At 37.8% G+C, this 10,805-nt stretch overlaps 1 protein-coding gene across 1 annotated transcript in view; it reads left to right on the forward strand.

The window, feature by feature from the left end:
• Positions 1 to 832: 832 nt before the first annotated feature.
• LOC101850032 (Meckel syndrome type 1 protein) overlaps positions 833 to 10,805 on the forward strand; it is a 27,037-nt gene continuing 17,064 nt past the window's right edge. Inside the window, exons 1-9 of the mRNA XM_005107218.3 lie at positions 833 to 942; positions 3,155 to 3,320; positions 3,772 to 3,854; positions 4,390 to 4,459; positions 6,038 to 6,141; positions 7,324 to 7,455; positions 8,287 to 8,414; positions 9,677 to 9,722; positions 10,270 to 10,306. Coding sequence (XP_005107275.1) covers positions 866 to 942; positions 3,155 to 3,320; positions 3,772 to 3,854; positions 4,390 to 4,459; positions 6,038 to 6,141; positions 7,324 to 7,455; positions 8,287 to 8,414; positions 9,677 to 9,722; positions 10,270 to 10,306 — 843 coding nt within the window. The 5' untranslated portion in view covers positions 833 to 865. The remainder of the gene's footprint in view (positions 943 to 3,154; positions 3,321 to 3,771; positions 3,855 to 4,389; positions 4,460 to 6,037; positions 6,142 to 7,323; positions 7,456 to 8,286; positions 8,415 to 9,676; positions 9,723 to 10,269; positions 10,307 to 10,805) is intronic.

Genomic DNA, 10,805 nt, shown 5'->3' on the forward strand with positions numbered 1-10,805 from the left:
CTGCGCGACTGCGCTGTGCCAGGGGTCAGACTGACGAGGGACCAGAACGAAGGCAAGGTGCCGAAATAGGCTTATCGGGCGACATAAACCCGGCCCCCACAGGACGAGGGTTAGGGTCTGCCTACTAGATCTAATGACTAATGGACACTGCGTCGGCACGGCCTGTTTCTGTGCATCATCATAGTGTTGTGCTGGTAGTCGGTAGAGTCTGTGTAGTGAAGTGTGTTCCAACTTGGAAAAAAAATGTTCATCATGTAGGCCTTAGATTCTAGATCTAGAAATCTAGATCTAAATCTAGATCTAGATTCTAGATCTAGAATCCAGATATTAGATTCGGCCTTAGATTCTAATCTAACTGCAGAGATCAAAACAAAGTACAAACAGTCAAGACAAACAGTCTTTTTCTGCCTCTGCTATAAAAAAAACAAGAAAAACAAAGCCAAAGACAGAGACAGGAAAAGGAGGCCAAGATCTCCTTTGCTAATTGAAATAGTGTGACCATTCGAGGAGATTTGGGAAAATAAACTGAACATAGCAGAAAAAAACAAAGAGAGCACAAAAAAAGGAAAAAGGATCTGACCTGTCATTAGCTGGTCTTCCTGACATTCTAAGTGAAAACATCCGCCATTTGCAAATTATCGGGAATCATGGGGATTTTAGAAGAAAGCAGGGACGGAGTAAAAACAAATTAATGTGATTTAGATCTAGGTCAAATAAATTTTGTTTCTCCTGAAAATATATTTTAATTGTTTCTGACAGTAAAAATACGCCTTCTGTATCACGTTTTAATGAATATGGTGTCCAACGTATATTATTCTTTTCAGTCTATTAATCGCGATCCTATCGTGTTTACCCACCCGACAAAATGGCTGGTGTTTATGATCCCGACTATGGAACAGCTTATTACCGTTCAAACGATCCCATCAAGAACTTGAAACTGAGGTCAGTACATGTATGGTTAGTCTCATTATATACTGCTTTTTTAATGGAGCGGAAATCTTGCGTGCTCAAAACTTGTATTGATTATTTATGTATGGTCAATGTTATTATTCCTGTTTACTGTTTTTGAAGTTGAACTTGTCTCATCATGAATATGAGTGATGATCATCATTTCGCCAAAGAATATAAAGAAATAGAAAGTAGGAAATGAAATTATTAAACTACGCGTAGAATTTTATCTATTTTAGACCTAAACCTTTCTGTTGTATCCTTGTCTTAAACTTTAATAGCTCAGGAAGGTGGCAAAATAATACCAGCCTTATGATATGATTTTTATGTAATCTAGTCTAGATCTACATCTAGATGATCTAATCTAGAATCTAGAGATCTAGATATCTAGATCTATATAGATATAGATCTAATCTAGATTCTATGTTATATTATTGAAAGTCTGTCACTTTGGCCACCTAAAACTTCTGATCCACTTTATTCGAATTTGAAAAAATTAACGGTGGTTCAGAATCATTTAAATGGTGCACAGTTTTACTGAGGAGTCTGCTGAAGTCACTGTTGTAGTTTAAATTTCAGTTTTTCATTAGTTTCGTTTAGATCTAACCTTGGGAACGTCCGTCCTCTAAGACGCCATTGTAAACAAGTGAGGCTTCCGTTCACAGGAGTGCGTGGACTGATCCCACAATGACTTCTATTCTTTTGAGTCTGTTGTTCATCGAATGGGAAACCCAGCTAGTAAATTATAATGGTTGCGGTTATTAGTTCCAGAATAGTGCATGTGTATAACTCTAAGTAGTTATTAGTACAATTGTTCCAATAACCAGACAGTTATTTATACAATAATTATTTGAATTTTTGAGGTTGTTGGTGCCTAAATTGGTAGGCCTAAAAGGAAAAGTATACTTTTATTGAAATATAAGAATAATTATGACTAGGCCTACTGTTTCTTTGTTTTTACTGTACAGAACCGTCAGTGGAAATCTTCGAAGTCAAAACAATGATGGGAAAAAATTGTTGGTCAGTCGGGGTTGGAGAAAAAAAAAACTTCCTGGACCAAGATTCGATCCCACACTCATAAATAATTTGTACTTCTTCTAAAACAGACATGATGTCATTACAGCCATCATGACTTTCAACATTTTAAAGGTAGATTAAGCTTAAATGTTTTTACAGCGCAGTATCACAAAAGGCAACGCAACAGAGATTCTAGACGTAGTTTTTTTTACATTAGGGAACACTATCAATGAGGCGGCTGGCATCGAATCAGCAGATGGGGTCTGGCGAAAATTTTAATTTCCGCTGGCGGAAAATTGGAGTTGATCTACTAAGCCAGAACATAGGCCTGTTTTTACTATTGTACAGATAACTGTAGCAATTATAATTATTCAAACAATTATGTAGCTATTGTGCGTACAATATTGTACGAATAACCAGAAAGAGTTGTTCGCACCATTGTGCGTATGATCACTCCGTAAATAAGCATAATTTCACTTAAAATTCAGATTTGGAGCTGTGGGGTTTTTTTTAACTCATGGTCATGGGGAATAAAATTCCGCCCAGAAAAGTGTGAATACAAAAGAATAATGAGTATAGAACTACACCAAACACTGGTTATCTGTAAATGTGGTGGTCAAATCATACCCAAATTCTCCAAATCTAAATATAAATAGAGATTGGAAGCATGCCATAGATCTTGTATGTGTACCCTAATACGGGGTGCTCATTACGGTGGGTCTGGCCCATCTCCCGGCTCTGTCGCCTGAAAACAAACGCTTAACTTGTTTACTGAGTTAGCCCAACCTGACGACCCCATCCGTAATGGGCACCCGTATAACATCCATAGGAAGTTTGAGTAGTTTTAAAACTAATAGTGTCCTACCGACTGAACATTTTTATATATATTCTTACTTCATCGAATGCTTTTTAAAAATTTAATTGAATTTAATCATATATAATATATATATATATATATATATATATATATATATATATATATATATATATATATATATATGTATAATAATAAAGTTAACCCTGCGCATCGAGCAAAATTTTTGAAGGTTGGTGAAGTCTTAAATTTTAATATCGTGAACATATTTTGATTCATATTTTAGATACAAAGAAAAAATGCGTAAATTTAAGTTCGCCAAGCGCTACATTTTCCTAAATTATATATTTATATGCTCTTCCATTTTCTTTACAGGGTGACGTTGAAGAGAGTTTCAGCTGTTGGATTTGATGCCGATGCGGCTCAGCCGAATAAAACCGCAGAAGGTGTTGAGCTTGCCACACTGGGGAAAGGGAAAAAATCGAGATCTGCAGATTCTCAAGAGTGTGTTGTTGGATGGCAAGAAAAAATCTTCTGTCAGGTTGCTGAAACTTTTCGTTTCCTATAATTGGATTAACCCTATCCATACGTCGTGTTTTACTATCGTATCCATACGATGTGGGGAACTCTGTGCCACCCTTTTCCAAAGGGGAAATTTACTCGTTAATCCGATCCGTACTCTTTGCATAGCAGTCTGTCAAAATGATTTTTTGAGAAATGCTGAAAGTTTCAAAGATATCTTCGTACTTCAAGTATTCTAAAATGTGAAGAATACAACCCCTGGGTTACAAAATGACCCCAGGGCGTAGGGACAGGGTTAATCTACTCATCACTTTGTGTTCCATTACCCGTTTACTTGAAAAAGACTGAGGGATTTTTTATTGTTTTCAGACTTGCAGATGAACAAAGATATATATACAGTTTGATAGGCTTGTCATGAACAAATGTATTAATTAACTGTACACATTATATTGTCTCTTTGTATTTTTCAGAGAGAGATTGAGTTTTACAGCAAGACGGAAAATTGCCAGAATGTTCTGGATAATAAATATCACCAGGAAGTCACTGCTTTACTGTAAGTACCTGTATGCAGGATTGAATACAAAATCATTACTGTTAGTGTCATAGAATTTGTTGTGTTTTCGAATGGTTTCCCACCCCGTCGCAGTGCCACTAACTGAAGTGTCTTTAGACCATTCTCAAAGGGGGACATTAACCATGTTTTTATGCACAGCAGAATTATAATTGTAAATGGGCTGATTCATCAGTGTCATGCTCATAACTGTGCCTGAACTGCAGCATGGAACTGCTGCTTTTTCTTTCCTAATCCTTACTATCGTCATTTGCCTCTACTTCTTTTGTATGTTTGTCACACTCTTGTGACCTGCTATTTCAGTGGTGCCTTGATAGTTGAAGCAGACCTTGTGCTGTTGAAGCTAGAGAGGTGAGCAGAGTAAGTCTGATGCCCTGTAAAGATTTCTCTGTTGACATCCACCCCATGGCGCTCATATGACCTTATGCAGTTGCGAGCGCCGTAAAACCCTTTACTATAATAATAAAAATCGAGAAATGAAAATACATAGTTAAACGACATGCTCTTTTTCTTTCAGCAATAAACGTCGGCAGCAGGGCATGGTCTTCACGTATGTCGATCATGATGAATTTTCCCATCAAAAAGAGGTAAGTCCTTTTATAATATTGGATGATTTTGGGCTGAGACTTTTACGTGAGATTTCTTTTTTCTCATTCTTTGTTGTCTCTAAAAACATCCAGCTACTAGCTCCAACTGTAATGTTGTTGTTGATGTTGTTGTTTTTATGTTGCTAATTAATGTTGATGTTTTAAGCACAAGGGGGCTATCCCGAAAAATGCTGGTTTGAGAAAATCGAAGGGAAAGTTTTCCGCCTTGTTCAGTTTCTTTAAAAGACAAAGAGAGTTTTCTCTATAACCAAACAAATATTCACACCAATGAAACCAAACTTCTCCTGTAGGAAGGACAATGCCCACTTTTGGTGTAGGTCAAGATTTCTGGAAATCCCCGAAATCTGTTTAGCCCGCTTGTCCCTAAAAGGGACCAGTTTTTTATGCTATAATTGTTCTAATCAGTCTTACAGCACTTAGGTTTTTCTTGTTTGGGCCTTAAATTGTGCCATGTTATAGTATTTAAAGTCTACTCGTCTGTCATGGGTGTTGTGTAAGCAGATTTTGTCAGTGTCAGAATTTGGCAAAAGAAGTTGACTCCTTTTGTAATGTGTGACTGATGTTATGAAATGTAAAAATGAGAATGAAACTATTTTGGGAATGTTGAAAAAACGAGTCTTTAATATCACAATTATTACCCTTCTTCATACGTCACATTTTGTCTCGTTTTGAATTCACTCGAGATTTCAGTGTAAAATAAACAACAATAAAATCAGTTCACCCGCAGACAGGTAATAGAGCGGCTGTGTGTTTTCGTCTTCTTTTCAAGTATTTATCTTTTTATAATGTGAGGCCATATGCAGCCGTCACACCTTTCATAATGTAGGTCTGAGTGCTGGTATTCAACCAACGTTGTCGAGATGTTTCTACCTCCACATGCCAGTACCCGATGGTATGCTGGTTCTTTTTTTTTCATGCTAACTCTGGTCACATGTTGTTTTATTTAAACATGTTACTTTTAATTGTCATTTAGAGATATGGTAGTAGGTGGTTGGCGGGTGCTCTGGTGTGGTTTTCTTCTTCTTTCCTATCAATCATCTATCGTCTTTATCTGCAATACAAATATCGCATATCAACTTATGAATTGTAAAAGTAGCCTTGAAGCTGATTTTAACCGTTTCAATGGGTTGAACATTTTATAGAATCCACACCTGCAATTTGTTGTTGGAAACTCTTCTGTATAAATGTGAGGAAAAATGTCACATTTCATTTTTTTTTTTTAGTATTGATGGGGTAACATATGATTTCAAACAGACTATGAAGCTGTATTTTCATGGGTTTCAATATTCCGCTATATTTAGCGGATTTCCGCTACTGCCTTTTCCTCCGCTAAACCCCTCTAGCGCTACTCTTGTTCTTGAGATTATCCCCCAAACCCTCAAATTGATATGAAATAACCTTGCTTTGATAACTTGATGGTTATTATTTCAACATTCTAGGGATAAACTGAGTAATAATAATGGTTGCCTCGCAGAAATGGTCTTCTGTTGCGATTACGAGGAAAGTTCCTCCTTTTTTTAAAATTTTGAGTTGAGACCCACGATGTTTCTTCACCAGGGTGCTCAGAGCATGACGGACTGGCAGGAAGATCCCAGCCCTCTGGCGGCGAACATGGCCCAGGTCAGGTGTCGGAGGATAGGAGGCAGGCAGCTGAGAGAAAAGTGAGTGCTTTGTCGGTGATAACGTCGGCAGTGTAGTGGTTAGACTGCTGGGCTCATAACCGTGAGGTTGCGTTTTTCTGGGGTTCAAGCCTCAGGCCCAATGTTGTGTCTGTTGAAAATATATCTGGGAACAGCAAGAACAACAGACACCATTGCTGCAACGCAAGACAGAGTGAAGCGGAGGTCAATGATTGCCCATGCAAATGGGCAAGGCACCGGATGATGATGATGATGAGGGGAAGGAGGGAATTTTGTGGTCATATTTTGTTGCTTTTTCTTTTTTTGCTTGTGTTTTTGTTTGTTTTAAATTTAAAGCAAAGATAGACAAAGAATAAGAGACTTTTGACACCAATTGTCATCAGACCGAAGGGCTAGAACCCAAATGGCCGCTGGATCGGAAAAGTAAAAGTAAAGAAAGTACACCAATTGTCCTCACTTCACCCAGATGTGAATTGGTGCCTGGTTGTAGACAGCAAAAGAACTTGTCAATAAGTTAGTGGTTTTGCGTCTGTAAAAATGGCATCTTTCACTGTATGCACCCCAGGAAGTTGTTTTTGTTTTTGTAAAGTGTTTTACGGCGCTTGCAACTGCATAAGGTCATATGAGCGCCCGGAGGAAATTTTGAATTTTGCCCGCGTGGCGGCCGCAGCCTACTCTTATCGATTTTAGACCACCAAGGGATCTTTAACGTGCGCAACTTGTACACGGGCCCTCCGAGATTTTTCGGCCTTGTCCGAGAAGGCTAGGTGTAGATCTTTCCTACCAGAATATCAGGGGTGTGGCTGAAAGACAGCAGTAAGAAGAAGCGAAGGAGTAGCAGTAGAACAGGAAGTTGAGATTGATTCAAAATGCTATCTGGTCTGCTGGGGGTAATAATATAAATTGTTCAGCACATAGGACTTGCTGTTGAGCTGGAATTTGCGTTATCAAATGCTATCTTTTATTACCATTGTTATATTATCTTTTGCTTGCAGATTTTTTGTGGGTGGTTGGCGGGTGTTCTGGTGTGGTTTGCTTTTTCTTTCCTATCAAACATCTATCATCTTTATCTCCCCTTCTTCTTTTTTATGTTTTTATTACTCTCTTGTAACAGCTCTTATCTTCTGGCGCTCAGTTGACCTTATGCAGTTTCGAGCACCGTTAAACCTCTACTAAAATACGAACTTTTCGTTTCTGTCACAGAGAGCAGGGCAGCATCCCCAAGACGTTGATCGTGGACGAGGACCCGAGCGCTGAGGCCAAACTGAGGAACCATCTAGAAGCTCCCCCGATCCAAGTAATGTACATCATGGCCGACCTGAGTCCTGCCGACAGGTTAGAACACAACAGAGAAATTTTTTTCCTGTGTTTGCTTTTAGTAGATTTTTCTTATCAAACATCTGTCATCCTGATCTCTCCTCCTTCTTTTTTGTGTTTGTTACTCTCTTGTAACACCTCTAATCTTATGAGCTTATGATGAATATACGAAAACGAGGCAAATTTCTTTGGACACACAATGCGGAAAGAAGCATTGGAGAATATTGTAAGAACAGGCAAGTTTGATGGAAAGAGAGGCAGACAGAGGGAAAAGATACTGGACTATCTTCGGCACTTGTGTGTCCTTATTGTGTTGTTTGTGCCTTAAAACACTTACTAAAACTAAAACTTCTTTGTTGTGTTTGTTACTCTCTTGTAACACCTCTAATCTTCGGCACTTGTATGAACTTATTGTGTTGCAAGTGCTGTAAAACTTGTACTAAGTGGGTGGTTGACGGGTGCTCTGATGTGGTTTGCTCCGTCTTTCCTGTCAAACATTTATTGTCCTGATCTCTCCTCCTTCTTTTTGTGTGTTAATTACTCTATTGTTACTCCTCTAATCTTCGGCACTTCTATGAACTTCTTGTGTTGCAACAAGTACCGTAAAAATCATTCTAAAACTAACCAAAAATTTGTACTCAACTGTCCCCGTCGTTTTATGCCAGAAAAATTCTGAATCTGTGCAAAATGAGCCCAAAAACGTGAAACTATGTGATTCTGTAAATTTTAACAAAGAATGATACAGGAAAATAATAAGAAATTATGCCCAAAAAATGATCGAATTGTGCTAAATTATGCGGGGTGCATAAAACCACGGGGACAGACTAAAATAAAAAACATCGCTTTCAGCCCCGCCGATGAGACAGATGAGTACGTGCTGTGTACCCTGAAAGTGGACGCCAACGGTGTTCTGTCCGTGCGGCCTGACTTCACATGTGGACGCAAGCCATACAGCATAGAGACCTTCAGAACGAGAGGTAGCGTCTTGGACTCGCTTTTTTTTGTAAAACATCATGGTGAATTCAGGCTCTCGTCAAAATGATGAAATCGAAGAATTCGGCTTTTTTTATTAGTCAATGGGCAATTTTTTTCTAATTTTCTTCTTTTTTTTGGCTCAACACCTTTTATGTTCTATTTTTTTACCCGTTTCTTTGTGGATTTTACTGAAAAACGTTGATTAGAGGCACAAAAAAAATGTAAATTTTCTGTTTCCAAGGACTCTCGGGCTCTGGAAGTTACCAAACTTTGGTGGCCGTTTTCTAGCTAATTTTACCTCTGAAACCAGGCGAACCTAATCTCCTTCTATAGCAAATATATTAATTTCTTTTTAATTAAATATAGATGGATATTTTTTTCTACGAAAGCAAATGAATAGGCTTTAGTATTGTACCAATAACCTCATATGCCCAAAAATTGCTCAAACTAAAATGCATTTTCACTTTTTAAGATGTTGGTAAAAGCCCCCTTGTATCGTTCATTTAAATGTGTGAGGCAGCGTGGTGGAATCAGGCTCTTGTCAATTTTTGGGCATGTAGAGTTATTGGTATCACCTTAAAGCTTGTTCACTAGTCCTTACTTGGATGAAAAAAGTATCCTTTTATCTTAAATACAAGTAGAGATATTTGCGAATGAAGGAGGTTGGGGTCACCTAATTGCAGAGGTGAAATTAGTGAGAAAATGGCTGCCAAAGATTAGTAATTTCCTTAGTATAAGAGTGAGAGGTAACTGAAAATTTACATTTTTTGTGTCTTTAATCAACGTTTTTCAGAAAAATCCGCTCAGAAATGAGTTCTTAAATGAGCATGAAAGGTGTTGAGCCGAAAGTCAAAAATTTGATAAAAATTCACAAACCTGTGGAAAAATGGAAGTTTCTTCACTTTGATTATTTTGACGAGAGCCTGATTCCACCACGCTGCCTCATATATGTATTGTTACCATTTCGTACAGAATTCAGATATTGATCATTTTTATAGTTGTACAGATATTTACTGTTTCGACTCATGGCTCTGCTCAGTAATGCATTAGGTGTGTTGTGTTGATTGATTCGTGAACAAGAAGTGGTAAAACTTGTCAATCTGTGAGTCTCCCTGATAGTTTGAGAATTTCATAATAAACGGCACTTTAGTCTTTCTATGATAAATGATCACTTTGCCAGCTAACTGGCTCTGAATAGATCTTGTTTTTTTAAATTTTGGTTTCTTTTTTGTACAATAAGCAAGTTCTCTGTCTAATTTTTCAGAGGGATTTGACTACACAATTGAAAACATTTCCAAAGACATGAGCAGGTGAGACGAAATGATTTGTTTGTGTCATGTGAATTTTTTAATGGTTCTGGTTAATATATCTGTTAAAAAATCGGTAAGAAGTAATTTCCAGAATGTAAGCTTAGTGTTTGTACTTATACATGTCTTTCTATTTCCAACCAATATTAAGTCATGTTTGGCAAGCATGACTATACCTCCTCTACAAATAAACTCTCATTTTGTATTATGACGAAGAAGTTTATTTTAGAAGTTGGCAGTTGTAAAGAAAGTTTTTAAAAAATTTCTAGAATTTGGAGTATCTTCTTCTGCTTCTACTTTTTTGTGTGTGATTCTTTGGTTCTTGTCTGCCTCAAGTTGTAAGAGGGGGCCGCTCGATGGAGTTATTTCTTTACTGTTCATTTGCTGTTTGTGGGGAAATTTCTCTTATTTTGAAAGTGTGTTCGTTTCTTTCCTCAAAAACAAATGTCTTCTTCTTCCGCCCCTTTCCCCTCCTGGCTAAAAGTTGTCATTGTCCTACCTGTCCGTCAAGCTTTATCTATGTAATTTTTACCCTTTTTTTTTTTTCCAGACAAGAGCAAGATAAAGAGTTAAAGATGTATCGAGAGGTAAAATAATTTAATAAATAGCTTACGTTTCTTTTTTCTGTACACGATCCCTCCCTTCCCCCCGCCCCCGTTTCCACTTTCATCTTAATGAATTTTGGTAAATGGGTGTGTGAACAGAAAGTTTGTGTGTGCTACTTTTGAAAAGCCAAGCATGTAGGCACGGCTGACGTTGTATTTTGGTTTGTTTTTTGTTTTTTAATGTGTTGAAAGAAGTATATATATGGCCAGTACTATTTACATGTGGTTCCTTTCAACCTGGGGAAAATGTGATGCCGTCATCTATTTCTTTTGTTTTGCAGTGTCATTGCTAAACTTGTTTTGACTTCTGGCTTTACTAGACTTTATGGGGGCTCCAGTGGCTAAGTGAGTAGTGAGTTTCGACATTCTCAAGTAATGTTAATGTCAAGCAAGTGTCGGTAACACGGGGATCAGATGAGTGGTCACTTGGGTGTGTGTGTGTGTGTGTGTGTGTGTGTGTGTGTGTGTGTGTGTGTGTGTG

This window comes from Aplysia californica, unplaced genomic scaffold, assembly GCF_000002075.1.
Source record: "Aplysia californica isolate F4 #8 unplaced genomic scaffold, AplCal3.0 scaffold00586, whole genome shotgun sequence".
NCBI classification, from domain to species: domain Eukaryota; kingdom Metazoa; phylum Mollusca; class Gastropoda; order Aplysiida; family Aplysiidae; genus Aplysia; species Aplysia californica.